This window comes from Molossus molossus, unplaced genomic scaffold (genome assembly GCF_014108415.1).
Source record: "Molossus molossus isolate mMolMol1 unplaced genomic scaffold, mMolMol1.p scaffold_m16_p_9, whole genome shotgun sequence".
In the NCBI taxonomy this organism is placed as follows: Eukaryota; Metazoa; Chordata; class Mammalia; order Chiroptera; family Molossidae; genus Molossus; species Molossus molossus.
In genome coordinates, this window is record NW_023425403.1 from 60547547 (window position 1) to 60572380 (window position 24834).

The window sequence follows — 24834 nt, forward strand, 5'->3', positions numbered from 1 at the left end:
TTTTCATTTCTGCAAAAAGAGGTCATTGGAATTTTGATAGAGATTACATTAAATCTAAAGTCAAAAAGTTCTTCCATTTATTTAGGTCTTCTTTCATTTCTTCAACGTTTCATAGTTTTCAGTGTACAAAATCTTGCACTTCTTCGGTTAAATGTGTTCCTAAGTATTTTACTGGCTTTGATAATACTATTGTACATGAAATTGTTTTCCTAATTTCATTTTTATATTGTTTATTGCAAATATATAAAAATACGATTTTTGTGTATTGATCTTATACCAGTTAATCTGTCAAACTAGTTTATTAGATATATATAGTGGATATTTTACTTTTCTGTAAGATCATATCACCTGTGAACAGAAATAATTTTACTTCTTTTCCAACGTGGATGTCTTTGTCTTTTAATTGTTTGCCTTACCTAACTGCCCTCGCTGGAATATCCAGTATAATGCTGAGTAGAAGTAGTAAAAATGTACACCCTTACTTGTTCCTGATCTTAGAAAGCATGCGTTCTTTCACCATTAAGTATGATGTTACCTACCCTAGCTGGTTTGGCTCAGTGGTAGAGCGTCAGTCCTCGGACTAAAGAATCTTGGGTTCGATTCCGGTCAAGGGCATGTACCTTGGTTATGGTTCAGTCCCCAGCCCTGGTTGGGGTCCTGTGAGAAGCAGCCAATCGACGTGTCTCTCTCACGTTGATGTTTCTCTCCCTCTCTCTCTCTCCCACTCTATTTGAAGATAAATGAAGAAAGCATCCTCGGGTGAGGTTTAAAAAAAAAAAGTATGATGTTACCTATAGCATTTCATAGATGCTCATGAATAGATGAGAAAGTTCCTTTCTATTCCTCCTGTGAATGTTTTAGTACTTGAGTACATGAGTACTGAATTTCATCACATGCTTTTCCTGCATCAACTGAGTTGATCTTGTGCTTGTTTTTCCTTCATTCTATTAATATGGAACATTACACTGACATTCTTGGGCTAAATCTCACTTGGTTATGGTGTACAATACAGCTGAATTCCAGTTTTCAGTATTTTATGAGAATTTTTGAATAAAGGGTATTGGTCTATAGTTTTACTTCTTGTGTTGCCTTTGTCTGGCTTTGGTTTCAGAGTAACACTAGCCTCACTAAAGGAGTTAAGAATTGTCCCTTCCACTTCTATTTTTTGGAAGAGTTTGAGAAGGATTAATGTTAGTGCTTTAACTATTTAGTAGAATTCACTGGTGAAGCCATCTGATTCTGGGCTCTTCTTCATTGCAAAGTTTTTTTATCCTTACCCGAGGACATGTTTTTGCATTTATCTTCAGATAGAGCGGGAGAGAGAAGGGGGTAGAGAGAGGGAAACATTGAAGCGAGAGAGACACATCGAATGGTTGCCACCCACACGACCCCAACCGGGGTAGTGACAAAATGCAACCAAGGTACATGCCCTTAGCTGGAACCAAACCCAGGACTCTCTGGTCCACAGGCCGACACTATAACTGCTGAGCCAAACCAGCTAGAGCTGCAAAGCATTTTTAGATTATCAGTTAAATCTCTTGTTACAGATCCATTCAGATTTTCTATTTCTTCATTAGTTACTTTTCAGAGTTTATTTCTAGGAATTCTCTCAGGTTTTATTTATCTGGAAATACCTTCATATCTCCTTTACTATTTTTGAAAGAGAGTTTTTGTAGAATACAAAATTCTTAAATGATAGCCTTTTTCTCTCAGCTTTTGAATATATCATCCTACCGCTTGCTAGCATCCATGGATTCTATGAGAAACCAATTGTTAACATAATAGAGGATCATTTCTATATGATGAGTTTTCCTCACTTGAGGTTTTCAAGATTTTCTCATCTTTCTAGTTTGATTATAAAGTACCTTATTGTGGATCTTTTTGAGTTTATCCTACTTTGAGTTTGTTGAGCTCCCTGAATGTATAAAAGTTTCTCATCAAATTGAGTACCACAGAAGGTCTCATAAGCTCTTTTCAATCCCCCTCCCTGTTTTTTTCTGTTCCGCAGACTAGATAATTTTAATTGATCTATTTTAAAATTGCTTATTTTCTTCTGTTTGAATCTGCCATCGAGCCCCACGGATAAAGTTTTTCATTTCAGTTATTGTACTGTTCAACTCTAAAACTTCTATATGGTTCCTTTTTATAATTTCTGCTTTCATTTTTGTGCTTTCATTTGTTTCAAACACAATGCAGTTGTCTATACTACCAAATTCTTATGATGAATATATGATTTAAAATAAAGAGAACCTTCCCAAAATTAATCAGACTTAATATTTATAAATTTAGGGTTCAACAGAAAACACACAGTCAGACAAATAACAATGCAAATGAGAAAAAGGCCATAAATTTAGGGTTCAACAGAAAACACACAAGTCAGGTAACAATGCAAATAAGAGAAAGGCCACAGACATCTTTGGGCCACTGTATATTCAAATCTCATCCAATGTTTTTTTGTTTTGTTTTTACATTTTTTTCCTTTATTGATTTTAGAGAGAGAGGAAGTGGGAGGGAGAGAGAGATAGAAACATCAATGAGAGAAAACATCAACTGGCTGCCTCCTGCATGCCCCATCTTGGGATCAGATCCACAACTTGGGCATGTGCCCTGACCGGGAATTGAATCAGCGACCTCTTGGTGCATGGGTTGACACTCAACCACTGAGCCACACTGGCCGGACTCCAATGTTTTTCTTATATTAACAGCAGATAATATATTGCACGCTTACTATTTGCCTGACTCAATCCTCACACAAAATCCTATGAAATAGGCACTACTATTCTGGTACATATGAAAGATGCATAAGGTAAGGCTAATAGAAGGTAAATTATTCACCCGGGATACAAAGCCATTAGAAACTGAAGCTGAAAATCAAACCCAAGTCATGTGATTCCAGAACCGGAACTCTTAAGCTCTACCCATAGAAATAAAGCAGATGAGTTATAACAAGACACTGTTAAGTGGTAAAGCCCACTGGCATAGCAGAACTAAACATGGCAGGCCCATCAAAACACATGAAATATATTCTGTCGACAAAGACTGATTTTAGCTCTATCAATCACAATGCATTTTTGAAAAATCCCACAAGCAAAACTAGTGAATTGAACAAGAACATCTGAGGTATACTAGCAAAACAAAAAATTTACAAATCTTGAACGTCCTAAAGCCCCATCTAAACTCAGACTCAAAGTATAAATAAATATCAGTAAATACAGAACCTTAAAAAAAAAGATAAATTTATTGTAGTAAAATGTTAGCATTCAGGTAATCTGAGAAAAGGGTACCTAGGAATGTTTTGTATAATTCTTTCAACATTTCCAGAAGTCTATAATTAAATAAAAACATTTAAAAATACATAACTTTACCAATGAGGCAAAATCTGAGATTAAGTTTGTTAAATGATCATTTGAGCTACTAATACTAATCTTGTATTCAATAGTCATGGATACATATTTAGTTTTTTATCTTTAAATAAATAAAATCTGGAAGTTTGCCTTACACATATTCTATGAAACAAGAGTTCTTCAAAAAAACAAAAAGGGTACACCAAATTTAAGCTATGTAAATCAGTTCAAAATAGTAAAGAAAAAGTCCAGAAGAAATTTAATTTTGGAAGTTTGTACCCAATTCTCTCTACATTTTCCATCAGCTGGAGTCCCATAATTACTATCAACAAAATAAATAAATAAGCCTGAATAACACACAAGGTAGATAATCAATAAAAAAAATCGGTGATACTTAAGCCCGGCCAGGGTGGCTCAGTGGTGTGTCGACGCATGCACCAAGAGGTCGCCAGTTTGATTCCCAATCAGGGCACATGCCCAGGTTGTGGGCCTAATCCCCAGTGGAGGGCATGCAGGCAGTGGCCTATCAATGTTCTCTCTCATCAAGGTTTCCATCTCTCTCTCTCCCTCTCCCTTCCTCTCTCTCTAAACTCAATAAAGAAAAAAAAATTTTTTTAATTGGTGATATTTTTAAAACTCTTCTAAAAACACAGGTGTCTATAATGAATTAGTGATATAATTAAGAACTACTTTAAAAATCTGACTGCTGCCCTGGCCAGTTTGCTCCGTGGTTAGAGCATTGGCCCACAGACCAAAGAGTCACGGGTTCGATTCTGGTCACGTACCTCGGTTGTAGTTCGTCCCTGACCCTGGTTGGGGTTGTGTGGGTGGCAGCCACTTGATGTGTCTCTCTTACATCAATGTTTCTCTCTTTCTCTCTCTCCCTCCCTCCCACTCTATCTGACGATAAATAGAAAAATATCCTCAGGTAAAGATTACAAATAAATAAATAAATAAAATAAAAATCTGATTGCTAGAAAATACTAATTAAATTATTCTCAAGAAGCCCTGGCCAGTTTGGCTCAGCGGTTAGAGCATCGGCCTACAGTCCAGAGAGACCCAGGTTCGGTTCCCACTGAGGGCACGGCACGTACCTTGGTTGCAGTTTGTCCCCAGCCCTGGCTGGGTCATGCGGGTGGCAGCCACTCAATGTGTCCCTTTCGCGTCAATGTTTCTCTCTCTCTCTCTCTCCCCCTCCCACTCTATCTGAACAAAATATCAAAAAATGTCCTCAGGTGAGGATTAAAAAAAAAAATTATTCTCAAGAAGAAAAGACAAAAGTAGAAATTAGGTTCTGAACTTAAAAAAGATAATTAGCCACTTTGTGGCTTTAATTTTTGTTTTAATTGGTAACACTATATATCTCAGATGACAATTTCAAGCCCAATTTCTGAGGAAAATCAGGTTCATCAAGTCAACTGATCAGCAGTTATTTTAAAAGTTCATATCACCCAAATTCATATTATAATTAAGTATTAATTACTGATGATGGAAGAATCAGAATACAGATTTTTTTATTAAATAAAAGGTACAATTTTTCATCTTTTAATAATCCTAATTTTTTAAAGGCTGCCTTAAAAGATTATCCTTTTTCATTCTATGGGTATAATTTTAATGAGTGATAAAATTAACCTCAAAACTGAAAATAATAATATACAAAACTTTTATTTCTGGTAAGTCAGTCAAGCTATTTCTTATAAATTTACATAGTAAGCATGGCTCATCAGATACAAATTATAATATAAAAAGAACATTTATTTTTTAATTTTCTTAACCATAAGATCACTTAGACTCTCTTAGCTCATAAATGACAAATTCCTAAAATTTCGATCATTTTACTTTTTGCAATAATGGTCAGTAGAATTAATAAGAATTGTAAATAATCAATAATACAGGTTTTTTAATAGCCTCCAAAATTAACCTTATCCTGCAATTGCAGAATAACAGACATCAAATTAATTAAAAATGACATTTCACGCTATCTAAGTAAAAGCATCACCTAGAAATTTCCTTATCACAAAAGTGATAAAAACTGAATTGTATAAGAATTAAAGTCTCCATTTAATCTTGAACATTTAAATTGATTTAAAGTTCTAATTAAATAAACAACTGTATGGCATTTTCCAAAAATTTAAACTTAAAGATTCATACTTAACCACAATGAATAACAAGATGCTCCCCTACAGATGGCATGTAAAATGTATTTCAGTATATACAAAATCTGACTCCACTTACGTAAAATTGAACATAACACAAAACCATGCCATTAGAAGTGAGGAAAGTGTTTACCTTTAGGAGTGACTGGGGTGGGAGAAGGTGGGGACATACAATGAGGATGCTAATAAGGTGCTATCCTAACATGAATGATAGCTCATTTTGTAATAAGGCATCAAGCATTACTCTTATGATTTGTGTATTTTTTCATATGTATATCTCACTAAAAGAAAGTATAATTGAGCCCTGGCCGGTTTGGCTCAGCGGTTAGAGCGTCGGCCTGTGGTCCGGAGAGACCCGGGTTCGGTTCCCGCTAAGGGCGCGTACCTCGGTTGCAGTTTGTCCCCGGCCCTGGTCGGTTGTGCGGGTGGCAGCCACTCAATGTGTCCCTTTCACATCGATGTTTCTCTCTCTCTCTCTGTTCTTCTCTCTCCCTCCCACTCTACCTGAACAAAAAGTGGAAAAATGTCCTCCGGTGAGGATTAAAAAAAAAAAGAAATTATAATTGAGCTTGGTAGTAAGGAAGAATACCAGTTAAACATGAAAGATATGTCTAAATAAGTGATACAAATCTAAAGGCAAAGTAAAATAAATTAAAATCTTAAGAGAGGCCCTGGCCAGTTTGGCTCAGAGGTTAGAGCATCAGCCTGCAGACCAGAGAGTCCCAGGTTTGGTTCCCCACTACGGGCACATACCTCAGTTGCAGTTTGTCCCCAGCCCCAGTTGAGGTCGTGTGGGTGGCAACCAGTCAATGTGTCTCTCTCACATCACTGTTTCTCTCTCCTCCCTCTCCCTCCCTCCCATTCTATCTGAAGATAAATGCAAAAAAAATAAGGCCTCGGGTGAGGATTAAAAAAAAAAATCTTGAGAGTATGCAATTTTTACAAATTAAATATAAAAATTGAAAACAATACAACAACATGGCAAAAGCTATAGAGATTAATTGCCTGGCAGAAAAGAACCTGGGGGAGGTACAAATTCCTTATCTTAATGTCAGGAATAGATTAATAAAACTGGTTTATTCTTGACTTTAGCATTTAGAAAAATATAAGTTAAATAAAGTTCTGAAAAACTGAAAAGTAACCATTAGTAAAATTAAAACATATATAAATACCTTTCAAAGCTTTCAATTCATAGTTGTTGTTTTTTTAAATAGCTCATTTAGCCAAAGGAACACAGAAAGTATAAAAACATGTCTCCTTAATCTATAAATCAACGTGTGATCCCTATAAATATAAAAAAGGAATTTTTGGCAGAATTGACGAACTGATTCTAAATTCATATCTAAGTAGAGATGTGCAAAAACAGTAAGGAAAATTGTGAAAAGAACAAACTGCTCCCATCAGATATAAAACCATAAAGCTATGGTTATTTAAATAATATTGAAAAATAACCAACAAAATATAAAAATCAGAAAATAACAGTCCAGAAACAGACTGAGATGTATATGAGAATTTACTATATAATAATATGTGGCAAAACATCCAGAGAGTTTCAGTCAAGACTATGATTCTTTGTGCTATTCTGACAATTCTTCTCAAAGTCTGAATAAAGTAAAAATCAAATTAAAAGAAAAATAATTAAAGGAAAAAAGTGCCATTACAGGTATAAGTTATCCAAATGTAAAACTATCCCATGACTCGATTCTTAAAAAGACAGACAAATCCACAGGAAGACTGGGCAAAGAATAGAAATAGCAATTAGTAGAGGAAATAAAAATAACTAATAAACATGAAAAGCCGGTCAATCTCACTAGTAACCAGTGAAATACAAATAAATACCACTGTAGTTAAAAACACTTTAAAGTTGAGTAATATGAAATGTTGATGAGAATGGAGGATCAAGAACCATAACAGAAAGCTGATGAGTGTCAGGAAAATTGGTAGAGCCACTCCAGAGCTCAAATGGCAGAATCAAATCTTAAAGTATGTATTCCTCACATCCAGCAATCCCACCTCCCAGTACTTACCTTAGAGAAACATAAATATGCACAGAGAGGTACATATAAAGGTTGATTTTAATAATGTTCAGAAGGTTTAAAACTACAAAGAACATGATCTCCATCAATAGAAGAGCTGCTAAATAAAATACATGTCCATACAGTGAAATAATAGCAATAATAAAGTACAACTATAATACTGACGTGGAAGGAGCCACAAGACATATCGAGTGACTTGCACAACACATATGTGCATATATACTGCCATTTATGTGTTTCAAAATACCCACAAAACAATACCCTATACGGTTGTTTCTGCTATCGTGCTTGTTTTTAAAACAACTTGTTACGGCATAACTGATAATTACAAAACTATTTGAGCATTAACGCAAATTTCATGATTTCTTAAGTGCAATTTCATTCATGATAAACTAGGTGAAAACAGCAACCCCGCCACATGGGAATCCACAAATCACACACACAGATAGATGTCAAACCCACCAGCAACCTTAATCTATCATCGTGTGTGTCAGCAGCCAAAACTTTCTGTTCCACTTCAGACAAGCCTCGTTTAGCCTATGTCCACAAGCCAACACCAGGGCTTTTTCAAGGTAATTGCTATATTTATTCTAGAAGTTACGTATTTCTTAACAATTTAATATGTGTTTAAAACTACTACAACTTCTATTAAGCTCCCATACTTTTTTACTTAACATCACTGACAAGGATATTGTGTGTGATGCCCTCTTCATTCTACTTTTTATCAGAAGTCCTGTGATTTTTACTCTGTGATATTAGCACAGTGATTTTTTAGGAACATGTGTTGCGTTATAGCAGAAATAACTGTACAACGGGTACATACACAGGTAACTTGTTTCATTAAAATTTTTAGCACCACAGTTTAGTTTCATATAATCATGCAAAGCAACAGAACATATAATACTGCTCTGCAAGGAAAACTGGACTAAGACTTAGGAGACCTAGTCCTAGCTTTGCAATAAACTTGCTATTGCTAGTAATTTTGGACAAGTGATTTGACCCTGCTGAGTTTCCCACTATTAAAAATGGGATAACAATTTTCCACTGATCAAATACAACTCTGCTGATAAATGAGATAAACAGCTTTCAAAGCACTGTACAAAATACACATAGCATTCGAATGAAGTGTGGTGGCATTACTGTTAAGAGAAAACAGTAATCACTGGGGAAAAAATGAGTAATTGAGTGCCCATGCTTCTTAAATCCGAGTCTGACAATCGAGTAGCATTCCTTACTTCATGGTAAGTGTCCTCAAGCTCCCCGTCGTATATCCAACGGTAAAGGAAGCTCAGGACAGGATGCGACACTAAGCTGAGAATGTGCTGCACCAGGGACCTCATGTATGGGTCTCCCGTTTTCGTGTAGGCGTGGACAGCTGAGGCCAGCTCACCTCCTTTCCTTCCTGAGGAGGAATACATGAAAAACGCCCAAATTAGACTCAGTAACTTAACACTAATCAAAATGGTCAAATAATAAAGTGTGTTTGTTTTCTTAATGCCACTTTGGACATAGAAGCAACAATAAATGTCATGGATAAGAAGCCAAGAGAGCAAGAGTCTCCCCGTGGCTTACATGGGTCAGAGCAAGTCACTCATCTCTTCATGAGCCCTATGGAATACTCAGTAGTAAAACTTATACTTGCTATGTGATTCAGAACATGATTTTTCAATTTTTTGACACATTAAGATTCACATTTTACACTGCAGTCCAGGAAATAAATAAATAAATAAATAAATAAATAAATAAATTGAAATAAAATAAAATAAAAGTTTATAAAATACACGTTAACATTTCCTATTTTCTTCCTTTTTTCTTTTGATATAATATGCTAATCACAACTCAACTCCCTAACCTGTCACAACACATCAATTGGTTGCAATTTACAGTTTGATAAACACTATACTACACTGAGATTACAGTCCCCAGTATCCTGGGCGCATAGCTCAGTATAACATACAGGGAGTGGCAAAAATCAAGTCCAAAAATATAAGCATGTGAAGAATTTCTTAAGTTAAGAATTCAGGATTTTATTAGACTGCTGAAAGATTTTAAGAAAAAGACTAAGGTGATCTGATTTTAATAAGATTCTTCTGGCATTCACGCACAAAAATGGAAGTGGGTGAGACGAAGGACAGTCAGTGAGCAGGTTATTACAATAGCACAGAGACAAGATACAGAACATGAGTCAACAGAATCCTGTTTGAGGACACTGATTTGGGAGAGGCAGTGATTTGAGACATGAAGGAATTAGAGGTATCAGGACTTCAGTGGCTAACTGGATATTGAAAGACATGGTGGCGGGGGAGGAATATAAAGGAGGAATCTGGTAGGAATCCAATTATGGGGGAATGCTGGTAAATGGAGAAAAAGAAGATATTTATTCATTGTGTTCAACTTCTTTCTTTTTTAAAATTTTTTCAAGCCTTTTTATTGGTTTTAGAGAGGAAGAGAGAGAAACATCAATGTGAGAGTGAAACATCAACCGGTTGCCTCTCGCACACACCCCAACCGGGGATCAAACCTGCAACCTAGGTATGAGCCCTGACCAGGAATCAAACCTGTGACCTTTCAGTGTAGGGGATGATGCTCCAAGTAACTGAGCCACACCAGCCAGGGCCAACTTCTTTTTTTTTTGAGGAAAGTGTCAAGAGGTGGAGGAGGCAGGGCACAGACGGCATGATGAACTTGGATTTAGACATGCTAAAGTTCTGATCTTTATGAATCATCTAATATAGGAGGACGGCAGCAAACACTGAGCCATGAACTAAGGGCAGAGGACTGACATCTCACATCTCATTTAGTACTAATAATCCTAAGAGATACAGACTATTAGTGCCCCAATGTTATGGATGAGAAAACAAAGAAAAAGGTTTTTGGCCAAGGTAGTACGAACAGTGAGAAAAAAGGTTCAGAAGGCAACTAGAAATCCAGACCAAAAGCCCAGGAGAGAATAAACGAGACATGCAAACATAGGAACTTGTAACACAGAGCTAAACATGGACCATAATCTCAGGAGGAATGAAACTCTGGAAAAGCCTGTGGTTGAGAGACAACTAAGAGAAGAATATAAATAAAGAGCTATAATATCAAGGACTACCGCAAAAAAGAGAGAGAAATCTTTAAAAACCTCCTCCTTTATTACTTCATTTCAATAAAATCCTGAGCTTCCACAGCTATAAATATTGGGCCACATTGGTAACTTGATATTTTCTCAAAGTCCATATCTATTAATTTGTATTTAATCAGCATATTTATGGCTATTAAGGATACAAAAGAACAGGCACAAAAATAAACCCAGATGACATTCCCTAAAACCTGCTTTGAAATAAAGCGGGTCCATCAGATGCAAAACAACCTTGGCAATGGTCCACCAGAGCCGCAAGAGTCTTCAGTCTTATCTTGGGATCGTATGTCCAAACCAGGAGGCGCCGAAGTGTCAAGCTACTTTCAAGACCCAAATTCACACCTTGATCATCTTCTAACTGTAGCTGAAAACAATAAAGATATAATGTGTAAGTACAGGTCACTAAATATGTCAATCATTTCTTAATCCAAGTAAAGTAAATATGGAGAGGAGATTATTCTCATAAAAATGAAGCAAAAGGCCCCTCTGAAAAAATAATAGGTACTTCAAACTACTAGTGATCTGTTTCAATAGTAGACAAGATCACTCTGCCTCTAGGATACAGTGAAACTTTATAGATATCCAGACCTTACAAACAGTATTATCAAACAGATTTTTATCTTATAAAAGTAATATATGAAAAAAACTTTAAAGTTCTACACAGCTGACATTTTGTAACACTTCAAATCATGAGAAAATTTAAATAAAAACAAGGTATTTACCTGGGAGTGTAAAACAGAGAGTAATCGGTAGTATTCTTTAAGTTCTTGGTGCAAGGCCGCACAAAAGCTCTGTGCACAAAGGAGTAAGTATAATTAAAGCACAACACTGTCATTACACACAACATAGTCATTACACATCAACTCAGTTGAATTGCACAGGCACAATGCTTTAAGACAAAGTTCAGGTGTTCTGCATGACTTAAATTCTTGTTGTGTCAATGGGCTTCTAGCAGGTTTAACCACCACAATATAAAGTATATTGAATAATGCTAGGAAGTGTTGTCCCTTACATGAACTGTGCAGAAGAGAAATGAAGAAATGGGAAAAAAGATATGTTTTTCATAAGGCTAAAAGTATATTTCACTTCAAACAATGATTCTTTGTTTTGAAATTATGTCCCTTCTATGGAGTGGCAAGAAATATTCAAAATTATGAAAAGCAAGAACCTACAATCAAGATTACTCTGTCCTGCAAAGCTATCATTTAGAATCAATGGACATATAGAGTTTCTCAGACAAGAAAAAGCTAAAGGAGTTCATCACTACCAAACTAGTATTATATGAAATGTTAAAGGGTCTTCTTGAAGAAAAAGAAGATAAAAAATATGAACAATAAAATGGCAATAAATACATCTCTACCAACTATTGAATCTACAAACAAAATGAACAAGCAGAACAGAAACAGACTCATAGATACAGAGGACATTTTGTTGGTTGCCAGTTGGGAGGGGGGTTGGGGGAATGGGTGAAAAAGGTGAAGGGATTAAGAAGTACAAATTGGTTGTTAGACTGACAAACCTCAAAGGGAAGCGGGGAGGGGGAACGGAAAGAGATAAACCAAAGAACTTATATGCATATATGCATAACCAATGGACACAGAAAATAGTGTGGGGAAAGGCAGAAAGAGGGGCAGGAGTGGGGAGGAAGCGGTCAACAGGGAAAAAAAGAAGGACATCTGTAATACATTCAACAGTAAAGAAAAGTTTTAAAAAGTAAAATAAATTTTTATAATATTCCTAGATGACAAAAAATAAATAAATAATAAAACTGTGTCCCTTCTAAGTTTATAGTATTAAAATGTAGTTTAATGTTCTTAATTTAAAAAATTTTGTAATGGCAACTTTATGCCAATTATCGCCCAGGTTTTTGTTTGTTTGTACTGCTCATTTTTCCCATCCATATTATTAAAAACTTCTTTGTATCTCTCCAATCTCAAATGCTAAATAGATGTCAAATTAGAAGCTGTATGGAGGACGTTCATATAGCCCTATGACAAGAACTTTCTGGAATGAACTCTGGGATGTAAACCCAGGTATACTCCATAGGAAGCTTTGGTTTTGAGAGCCTATAACCGAAGTTGCAAAGGATAAAACCTGTTTTCTTTAAGTATCAGGCTCTACACTTTTCTGCTTATTTTAAGGCAATACATAATCAGTCATCTAGTTTTACTGTATTTATATTTTGTGGATTTGATCTAGTATAAACATTTCCCTCCTTATAAACTATAGAAAGGAACACAAAACATACTAATTTTGCAAACTCAAAAGAGTATCTCAATAGTTAAATAATATTCTCAGAGAAAACAACATTGCATCTTTTTATTGTTTTTATGTTCTTATTGATTTTTTAGAGAGAGAGGAAGGGAGAGATAGCAACATCGATGTGAGAGAGAAACATCCACTGGGGATCGAGACGGCAACCCTGGCATGTGCCCTGACCGGGAATTGAACCGGGACCTCTCAGTCCATGGGATGATACTCAATCCACTGAGCCATACCAGCTGGGCAACATGGGCTTTTCGAGCATAACATCACTTTTTACAAAAACCTCATCCCAGAGTCTATGACAGACAGACACGTGCACAAACACATAAAAGCTAAAAACCAAACTGCTGATCAATAGAAATAAATCATAATTTATCCATGGAGAACACTGTGTGTGTGTGTGTGTGTGTGTGTGTGTGTGCGCGCACGAGTGTAAAAGTTAGCCTGTAAGTAGTCTTCCACCAAAATAATGGAATTACAATCTGAGTATTTCACCACCTCATGTATTCAAATGAAAGTCTCATTTAACTGAAGCTGTTCTCATCTTGGTTTATTAAAAACTGAATATAAGATTCATACTTAGGAAACAATATCTTCCTTTATAAATAAAATGTGTTCTATTTAGTATGTCTCGAGCCAGGACACTTCTGAGAGTAAACGGGGACTAATAATAATTACACTAGAACAACAAGCAGAAATCAATAGAACCCATGCTAACTGCAACATATGATCACCCCAATGACAGCACTCAATGATTCTTCTCATAAGGTAAACCATTATTTCTTCAGTAACTACATAATACAGAGCAATGATTTTAAAAAGCAGAAAATGAGAGTGGAATGCAAAAAACTAGAGTAGAGCCCTGGCCAGTTTGGCTCAGCGGTTAGAGCGTCGGCCTGCGGTCCGGAGACCCGGGTTCGGTTCCTGCTAAGGGCACGTACTTCGGTTGCAGTTTGTCCCCGGCCCTGGTTGGTCGTGCGAGTGGCAGCCACTCGATGTGTCCCTTCACGTCGATGTTTCTCTCTCTCTCTCTCCCTTCCTCTCTCTCCCTCCCACTCTATCTGTACAAAAAATGAAAAAATATCCTCGGGTGAGGATAAAAAAAAAAAAAAAAAAAAACTAGAGTAGAAATTACATGTCATATTCTGGTCCCATGTAAAAATCAATTAAACTTTATGAGGTTCAACTTGTATATCTGCAAAATCGGGACAATTACATTTGCCCTGATAATTTTAGAGGGCTGTCATTATAACCAAATATGAGCGAAAAGGCTTTTAAATCCAGTACTATAAAATACTATATGACACTACTATAGTGATTATCAATCAACTTAATGGTATATAATAGTTTATTCAATTTTCCTGTATTTATTTTGTGTTTGTTTTACTTCAGATCTAATAAATTGACTAGGATCTATCAGTGGAATTTGTATTCATAAGAGAATGACACAAAGGCATGATTAAATGGTCCCTTTTGAAAAGGTGCAAATGCCATATATCAATGAAACCTTCCGGTGGAGTCCTGACGGCCTTGCTATACGTCCTATCTGCGTGACAGCGAGAGGGAAGGGTCCCAGACCCATCTAGCCAATTCTCTATACTGGTGAATGGTATTAACAGCAGTGCAAGGCTCAGAACAGCAGCTTTCCAGGCACTGTCTCCTAATGCTAATCACCTTGAAGATTATCATTATTTTATATATTATGATCACCTCCATTCTACATACACAGAAATTAAGGCCAAGAGGAGGTAACTTGTGCAAGATGATATTACCATTAACAGGTGAAGCGCATGTGAACCCTGGGCAGTCTTTCTTCAAAGCCACGCTCCGAATCACCAGCCACGCTGCAGTGCTGTGCAGTGCTTACAGTGCAGTTTACGTCTGTTCTTTCTCTTCCTCGCAGTAATTTTTTGAAGACTTCATTAGACATAATTACTGCCCAAGAATCAACTTGAGAGCAAAATCCTATGCTGCCTAACCATTAAAGGAGTCGGGATTCTGTAAAGTTCACTTTTTTGTTGGCTGCCTCCAACAAATGAATCATGACTGATATAATAATCATTACCAACGCTTTTTTATTTAAAAAGAACCCTCTTAAGAATTATTTTTTAAAAGTTTAAGCAGCAGTTCCCGAAATGAATGGCATCCCAAATGTTCTAGTAATAATGAACATACCTGACCTACAAGTCCAAATGAACGGTCTAGACTCCTCTGGTCCGTGTATTTTCTGATTTTATTGTGTAACCATCCCAACTCAGCAAGTCTGGCTGTCGTATCCCTTAAAGATTTATTTAGGTTTGCCTAAAAGTTAAACATATCAAGAATTTAAAAATTAACAATAGAGTTTTAATTATTATTTTCCTCTACCATTTGTACTTTTAACATTATAATTCTTAGGTTTCAACACATTTAATTTAAAAATAACTAATACACAATCATTAAAGTGAAAACAATGAGATTCTGAAAACCAAAAAGCATCTAGTGACAGGCAGGGAAAGTAAAACACCTCCAAGTAAATGTTAAACTCAAGTAGCATCACCCCAAGGAGTGACTGGCTGGGTCCCCCAGCGTGGGAGGGACAGTCTGTGATGTCAGTCACCTTGTGAAACAGCTGAGAGTTGAGAAGAACACAGCATCAACAAGAAGGGGCTGTGGGAAAAGCAATTTCTAGAAGATGAAAGCAGCCCTGGCCAGTTGGCTCAGTGGGAGAGCATTGGCCTGTAGTCCAGAGGGACCCGGGTTCGGTTCCCGCTAAGGGCAGGCATGTACCTCGGTTGCAGTTTGTCCCCAGCCCTGGTTGGGTCATGCAGGAGGCAACCACTCAATTTGTCCCTTTCACGTCGATGTTTCTCTCTCTCTCTCCCTCTCCACTCTATCTGAACAAAAAATGGAAAAATGTCCTCGGGTGAGGATAAAAAAAAAAATAATAGAAGATGAAAGCAAAAGCAAGCAGAGGCACCTTATCTAGAAGCCAATATCAACAGCAGAGATGCCAAGCCATACCTGTGCCTCAGGTACCTGACATCACCATCACAGGATACAGAAATCAGCTAAGGGGGGTGGCTGCATCAGTGAAAACAGGAAAGGAAGAAACGCAAGGGAAAGGATGCAAAACAATAGGAGAGCTGACACAGGGCCTCATAACAAGACGACACAAGTCACAAACTGAACAGGGAAATATAAACCAGAATTTAATAGTTGACTGGTAAACACAATTTTATAAATCCAGTCTTTATTACACCAATAACCCCTCAAAATTAATAGCTCCTATCTGGTCTTAATCACATTTACCTGTTCTTTTTGACTATTTCAGATGGGGTTTCAGTTACTGTACCTTTCCCTCCGCTTTGTAACAATTCTCAGTGTTGCTCATTTTGATGATTTTGCCATCTATGCCCTGGAATACGTACAAAATGTCTCTGACAAGGGCTGCCTCAGTAACTTCCGCAGTACCTGTAAAATGATTTTTATAAGGCAGCAATTATTGAAGAACACATTTTTAAGACGAAATGAATTTTATTACACAATTAGCTCCAGATTATATATTTGCATTCAGGACAAAAATTAAAAACTAAGTAAATGAGCTTAAGATGGAAAAGAGAGTACTAAGTTATTAGAAACAAGAATTTTCTGAAAAGGATATGGAGATCACGTAATTCCTTATACAAAGTCCTTTAAAAAGACAATGCAATATGTGGAAACATATAATCAAAAAGCAACACAATTACAAGGGTATGGATAATTATTTCATAGATGGTGTTTGGAAAAACTGGCTTACTATACAGCAAGTGTATAAATCTTGGTCCACTCCCAACAACACATAAAAAGGAATTAATATAGCAGAAAAGTTATTTATAATTTCCATAAACCTTGGAACAAAAGCTAAGTCGGAATTTAGGTGTTACTCAAAATAATGACAAAGAGATATGCACTATTTCAGTGAGAGGAGAAATTTAATCAGAGTATACAGTCAGAGATCAGCACTCTCAGAACCAGGCTAGCACAGTCAGAAAGCAAGGACAGGTTTGTATTTCAGTCGTGGGGATAATATACTATAAACATCAATTACATCAGTTTGCAAGTAATATTGTTCAACTCATACCTATCATTATTGACCATTTTTATCTACTTTTCCATCAATTACTAAGAGAGAGAAGTTGAATTTTCCAACTATAATTGTGGATTTCTCTGTTTTCTTTGCAGTTTTTTCCGTTTCTTTGTGCATTTGAAGCTGTCAGTAGGTGAATATATATACATTTAGGAGTATTATTTCTTCCCAAAGAACTGACCCTTTTATTGTTATGAAATGTCCTTCTGTCCTTTCTAACACTCCTGCCACTATCGACTTTAAGATTAATTAGCCACCCGTCTTTCTCATTGCTAATGTTTATAAGAGGCATTTTTTCCATCCATTTACTTTTTTTTTTTTTTGTGGTACGTGCCCCTAGCAGGAACAGAACCTGGGACTCTCTGGTCCGCAGGCTGACGCTCAACCACTGAGCCAAACTGGCCAGGGCTATCCATTTACTTTTAATCTATGTGTCCCTATATTTAAAATGTCTCTTGTGAGCAGTGCATAATTACCTAAATAGCATACTTTTAAAAATCTTAAACAAAGTATCTATCCCCATGAATTTAATATAATTACCAATATGTTTGGATTTAAATTTACCTTATTCAGGTGTGCTTTTTATTTATCCCACTGTTTTCTTCCTTTGTACTTTTCCTGCTCTTTTGGATTAATCAAGTATATTTTTAAGTCCTTTTATCTCTTGGCTTTATATAGCACATAGGTTTGAAGGCACTGGTTAGAGATCAGGAGTCATAGCAAACAAAAAGCAGAGAACAGCACTCTGACTCCGTCTAGAAACTAGCTTCTACACCCAAGAACACACAGCTGTCACCTGTCATAGGACAGCTGGAGGCTGGAAAGTGCAGCTACACGGGGGCAGGCCAAGATGTGTATGAATGTCCTCACAAGTTTATTTATTTATTTATTTTTTATCCTCACCCGAGGATATTTTTCCATTTTTTGTACAGAGAGAATGGGAGGGAGAGAGAGGAAGGGGGAGAGAGAGAGAAACATCGACGCGAAGGGACACATCGAGTGGCTGCCACCCGCACGACCAACCAGGGCCGGGGACAAACTGCAACCAAAGTACGTGCCCTTAGCGGGAACCGAACCCGGGTCTCTCCGGACCACAGGCCGACGCTCTAAGCGCTGAGCCAAACTGGCCAGGGCTGTCCTCACAAGTTTAAAAGACACAGCTCATCCTCCCATCCCATACAAGGACAGAAAATAGCTACAGGAATTTCAGAATCGGTGAATTATGAATCAACAATAAAGCCCATTGTTCTATTTTTGGGGATTAATAATATTCCAAATATTGCTATTTACAATGTTCTCATGTAAGAAACTCAAACTTTCTTTGGAATCTAAGAGAGTTTTAAAATTCAACGAGACATTCATTTAACCATCAAATAAATCTTTAATGAGTGCCTTCAACATTCTAGGCGCTATGCTAGTTACTAGCACAGTGAACAAGACAGAAATGGCCCCTCCTTCATGGAACTCAGACTGCAGTGGAAGATGGTCACCTGCATGAGGGACCCTGGTCCAGCCTGGAGATGCTTTCTCAGGAAGGCAGAATAAAAAGAGAAGGGGAATGAGACAAAGAAGGGAAGAGAAATCTAGACAGACGACAGCACTCAGACAATAACCTGAAAAGTGGATGTGCTGATGAATACAAAGTCAGGGTAATATAGGGTAATAGAACCAGACTTCCCAAGGCATCACAGACCATATTCAGGATTCTGAACTTCATCATGTGAACAAGAAACCACTCAAAGTTTGTAAGTGGGGATTCCTGATCAGTATTTTAAAATAAGGGAAGCATAAATTCTAAATGTTCAAAGAAAAGCTACATTAAAATATATCCTTACTCACCACTTACATCCCCATCTCTTCTTGGCCTTGTCACATTGCGAGAAACAGTGTTGGGTATACCTTTTGAGGTAGCGGTTTGTAAAGAAGGCTGGTTTCCTGTTAAAGTCCATGCAAGACGTGACCCCAACTGCTGTCGAAGACAGTCTCCTACTCCTGGAGCTTGATGAGACTGTCTAAAAACAGAAAAGAACATTTTATATTTTCAAATAACCAGGCTATTCAATGGACAGACAAAAACACTTCCAGAAATTTTTCTTATATTACTAACATTAAATTATATAATTTTATAAATCCAAATCAGATGAATGAATGACTTAACTGTACCAAATGTACCAGTCCAAAGTCTCCTTGGAACCCTTAGCTGGCATTCAGGCTCTTACTGCCATCTCCACACATCCTTCTTCCCATAAAAACCAAAATATATTTTACTTTTCTTTATAAACACATAAATACACTAAAACCACCTTGAAATTCACTACTGATTTTAACTTCAGTATTACCACCATTTATTCACTCAACATTTGTTGAGCACAGGAGTGAAAAAACCTGGAATACTGTCACTCTTCCCTGTCCTCACTTGTCTCCCTCCCTGCCTCTGGTGTTCGACAGGAAAAGAAAAACCTAATTTGTAATTAACTTCAAAAGAGTACAAACAACATCTAGGGAAAAAGCACATTCAAGGTCTAAAAGTTAGCTTTGAGTAATTGGGAGACTATGTCAAAGACGCTCTTTGAAGATCTAAGAATATGATAGCTGATTTCCAATGACATGTGTGTTGAAAACTGCAACAAAATTATCATCTTCTAGGACTGCAAAATGCAAAAAAAACCAGAAATCTCAACACCACCCTTGCTTCCAAATGGCAGAGCTCTATTTATTACTGGTGAAGTACTAGTGGGTCCCTCTATAATCCACTGATAAAGTAAGGAAGAAAAACAAAAACCTGAAGCAGCTCTCACTTTTTTCTGTTTTCAATGGGAAAAACAGTCATCTACAACTACTAAACCTATGTCTTTGAACACAGTCCTAAATTTAAGAGGAAAATTATAAAAGACCATTCAAAGTTCTCTGTAAAGCTTTTTTCATATCATGACAATAATTATTTCAAATTTTAAGGTGAAAATGAGCAAGTCTGTTTACTCTTTTAGCCAGAATACGCGTTTGAGATTAAATTTGTAGAATGCATTATGTTGTCTTTCTAGAACTTTAGACTCTATTTATAGTCCATGTGTATGGTATACACATTCCATTTTCTAGTAATTGAACATAATTTTATTAAGTCACAGTGATTTTTTTTTTAGTTGTAATTTTATTATTGAGTTTTTTTATATATTCTGGACACAATGATTTATAATTATATTATGGTCATGTGGAAAACATAATTTGATGGTGAATCCTTAGTCACTATTCTTCTGCAAAAATACCCACTTTATAACAGACTGCTTTAAAATGATTTCCAGGAATAAACTGTCCATAGGAAATGTAAAGCAAAAACAACAAAAGCACAAAGAAAAAAAAAGTTCTAAGTGTATTAAGGCACTGGCATCTACGGTATTCTCAACCATAAATCCTGTGTTTCTTCAAAATGTAATTAGATGTGACAGCAGTTTAAACTGCAAAGTATGTAACACCTTAGTTGTGTGTTCCTGTGGTTTCTCATCTTAATTCACTTGTACTACAAGAAGCCATAATTCTTAGTCTGAAGTTTTTAGTATGTGAGGATGAGAAAGCTTTATTTTATTTACATTTATTAAAAATAACTCAGTGAAGAGAATAGCATACATCAATGAAGGGGACAATAGTCACTGAGAGATAAATATGAGCATATAGCAAGAGAAAAGTCAATCAGTTACCTCAAAGTGAAAGGCTCTGCACATGATGCTTGTGAAGTAGGTCCTTTACTAATATGCATTTGCATTAATAGGTTGAGAGTTGATCAAAACTCTATAGTCAACTAGGATTAGAAATGGAAAGAATTCCTACCTAAAAGTGTACATTTAAGGAGAGTAAAATCCAAAGACAAAACACATCAGACCCAGTACCTAGAACATTCCTAACACATACAAGCCTCTAGCAGTGGTGGGGAACCTTTTTTCTGCCAGGGGCCATTTGGGTATTTATAACATCATTAGCAGGCCATGCAAAATTATCAACCTAAAAATTAGCCTGCTGTATTTTGTTCAGCTAATTTGGTGAGGTGTGTAACCTTAGCTGGTATTGATTTCGCTGGCCTTCTACAGCCCTCTGGTCATACATTCCCCACTCCTGCTAAAGGCAGTTTCAGTGAACACAAAATGCCTGATTAAAAAGCCTTTTATCTTGAGGATTTTCCTATTTCTACTATTTCAGGAATCAATGAATGCAAGCTTGATTTACCCCGGAACAGACTGTGGTGTGGGGGTCGGGCCATTTAGCGCATACATGCTGATACTGCTGATGCCGCTGCTTCCCATACTGCCAGAGCTCTGCGCTGACTGGGTGCCGCGATCTTGGTAGTTCAATGGGAGAGTCTGAGGCCGGGCAAAGTAGTAGGGAGTTGAGTGAGCATCTCTTGGTAGTGCTTGGGCAAATAATGTGGCATAGCTAGAAACCTGAAAATAAATGTAAATGTATTAAGAATATGAAGATATAAAATTACAGAACATTTTTCCCAAACAACAGAGATAATTTATGTTTAGATTTCAGTTCTATCTCTATAACTGTATTTTGCACTTATTGGATAATAAATTAGTTGGTATATTTTTGAAATATGGCAGAACTGATGCAGTTTTAGAGTTTTCTAAAACTCCCATGTGATGTGGCAAATGAACACTTTAGTCAGAATCCATACAAACTAAAACTCAAATGATTACTCAAATACTGTTATATAATGACAGAATGCTCATTATTCAGAATAAGGCTTTAGGTATAAATATAACTCTTTCACCAACACTCTTCAACTTCTAAGCACTCAAATTTCTGTAGCAGAGAATTTTATTATAACAGACTCTCTGGAGCAAATTGCTTTTTCAAACACTGCACAGGCCAAAAATTGAACCTGTGTGACAACAAAGGTTTCACTGGTATAACTAATTAATGTTCATAATGATATCTTAAAACACACACAAAAAAATCCTAAAAGGTCTTCTAACTCAAAGACGTATGCAGCTATGCTAATATTAATAACTTCACACAGTAAAAAATTTGAAAGCTGCTAGTTTATGCTCTATTTAATTGAACATTGTTATATTTGCATAACAGAATTCTGAAAAACATCTTAAGAACACAGAATAGTGACTAAAATTGCTCTTAAAAAAAAAAAAAAACTTGGTCTTCTATGCCCATAAAACTAGATGCAAACATTCCTTTAAAGAGGTATTGAACTGCAAAAAATAGAGTCTCTCACCTTGTTTGGCTGCTTGCGTGGATCTTCACTAAGGCTTAGCAAGAGGTAGAGAATTGACCATTTATTTTTCAAAACTCCCTGTTCCAAAAGAAAAGATTAAAAGAACAACATTGTACTACTCTCATTTTATCCTCCTTTCTCCAAAATTATCCCTATTTCCAAAATAGAATTGCATTTCAAATTCACATAATAATAGCAAATCTAAATTTGTTCATTTCCCAAGCAATGCAAATAGTACTGTCCATCAGAAGGCTAGAGATAATGTTCTCAAGAGGTTAATACCTTTGGAACCTTTAATCCCCTGAAAACTAACTCCAAAGTCCCTAATAAGAACATGTTTTTTAAATTACCCTATTTCTGAATAACAATATTTTCCCTGTGAAATAATTCTTATAATAACAACTTCTCAAACATAGTAATTATAAGAAAAATGCCATCATAAAATATGTGATGCTTCCACCCTCATCAATGCCCCACTTAGGCCACAAAATAGATTATTATAAAAAAAATTTATTTTAGCCCTGGCTGGTGTAGCTCAGCTGGTTGGAGCGTCACCCCATACAGGAATGGATGTGGGTTTGATTCCCCATCAGGGCATACACCTACGTAGCAAGTTCAACCCACAGTTGGGGTGCATATGGAAGGCAATCAATACATGTTTCTCCTCACATTGATGTTTCTTTCTCTCTTTCTCTTCTACCCCTCCCCCATTCTTCTCTATCTAAAAATCAATAAACATATCTTCAGGCAAGGATTTTTTTTTAAGTTTAAAAATTTTTTTAAGAATCCAAAAGTGCAAGATGTAAGTCTCGGCACCATGCATACCCAAACTCAAGATCTTAGTGTCAGGATAACTAACTCCTAGGTTTCTATGTAAGGTTATCCTACAGATTTCATTAATTTTCAATTATCTATATCCTGTTGCCCTGATCCACAGCCATTAACAGAAGCCTATCCTCAATACATTTCATCCAAATTTATAGAACATTCTACTCTGTTCATCTAGACTTACCTTTTGGATGCACAGGCTAGAATATATCAGTATCTTTATTTACAAAACAAATTATGGATGGTTAATTACATTATACAAGTTCTTCATTATATAAAATATTCCTTGAAAGATTCTGTAAGCTCATCCCAGGTATTTATATTATTGTCTAACTTAAAAAATTATTTACACAGAAACAACAAAGTCCCCACCTGAGGCAGCACAAGTAAGAAAGAGGCCCAGTCCAGTAGTAGATAGACAAAAGAACAAGTTATTTCAGTATGATAAAATACATTTCAGACATAGGAAGATCACTCCGGCTCAGGAAAGGAGTCTCAGAGGAGACGTGAGTCTAGAAAGATGGGTGATGAAAGGCAGAAGGGGGATAGGCATGGCTTCTTCGGGGAACTGAAGCTAGACATGAGAAAAGAAACTGAAAATTGAATGAAGGATCAGATCAAAGAGGGCCTTATATGCTGAACCAAGAAATTTGGATTTTAAGCTGAAGACAACAGGTAGCCTTTGAAGGATTCCATGCAGGGCAGTGACTGGATCTGCTCACTGACAGTCCCCTGGAGAAAGGACTATAAGGGAGATAAAGCAAGACACACAGGCCCTCCATAGGAAACTGCAGTCATCTGGAGGGAAAATTACCAGAGGCTGAACTGGGATTCAGTGACTGAGGATCTGCTAAGGCAGCGGTTCTCAACCTGGGGGTCGAACAACCCTTTCACAGGGATCGCCTAAGATAACTGGAAAACACGTATTTCCGATGGTCTTAGGAACCGAGACACAGCTCCTCTATCCGTCTCCAGGCGGGTCCACCCACATGCAGATACGCCCACATACAACATGAGGAACTGTATTAAAGGGTAGCAGCATTAGGAAGGTTAAAAACCACTGCACTAAGGTAACCTTGACAATCCCCCATAAACTGAGCCTCTGGGGCTAAATGACTCCCTTGGGGCATAGGACCAAGGAGCCAAACTGCTCTGCTTATCTCAAAGAGCTGCTCTCTACCAATCCCGTTTCCTTTAAGCATTAGCGGGCAGTTAGTCAGCAGCAGCTGTCATTTAAAGGAGCTCTGCTGGGACAAGTCCTTACAGGCATCATATCCCATAATTATCACAACCATACTGAGACACAAGCTTTATTCTCTTCATTCTATAAATAAGTGAAGTAGAGGTGAAAGTTAAATAACTTAAATACAAAGCTATACGCCAGGGTTCAAACCAACATCTGTCTGACTTGACAGGGACAGATGAGAGGCATACCTAAGAGAATCAATCAATAAGACTTGGGGACAGGTTGAATTTGGGGAGAGAGGTAGAGTCAAGATGACATCCAGGTTTTTAGTCTGGCAATAAATGAATGGTGTTATCACTCACCAAAAGGGAGAACACGAAAGGAAAAGCAGGTTTAATGTGGATGGATGTGAATGGGCTCCTAGATGTTTGAAATTTTATTTTTACTTTTGTTTCTGTTAATCCTCATCCGAAGATATTTTTCCATTGATTTTTAGACACAGTGGAAGGCGAGAGGGGGAGGAAGGGAATGAGAGAGAGAGAGAGAGAGAGAGAGAGAGAGAG

At 36.8% G+C, this 24834-nt stretch overlaps 1 protein-coding gene across 3 annotated transcripts in view; it reads right to left on the bottom strand.

Annotated features, from left to right (window-relative positions):
- TUBGCP3 (tubulin gamma complex associated protein 3) overlaps window positions 1-24834 on the bottom strand; it is a 92852-nt gene that overhangs the window by 47895 nt on the left and 20123 nt on the right. For all 3 annotated transcript variants that reach the window (XM_036249855.1, XM_036249857.1, XM_036249856.1), the window contains exons 4-11: window positions 22258-22335; window positions 21249-21463; window positions 18873-19045; window positions 16260-16378; window positions 15101-15226; window positions 11383-11451; window positions 10892-11024; window positions 8772-8938 (exon numbers count right to left, since the gene is read on the bottom strand). In XM_036249855.1, the coding sequence (XP_036105748.1) occupies window positions 8772-8938; window positions 10892-11024; window positions 11383-11451; window positions 15101-15226; window positions 16260-16378; window positions 18873-19045; window positions 21249-21463; window positions 22258-22335 (1080 nt within the window). The remainder of the gene's footprint in view (window positions 1-8771; window positions 8939-10891; window positions 11025-11382; window positions 11452-15100; window positions 15227-16259; window positions 16379-18872; window positions 19046-21248; window positions 21464-22257; window positions 22336-24834) is intronic.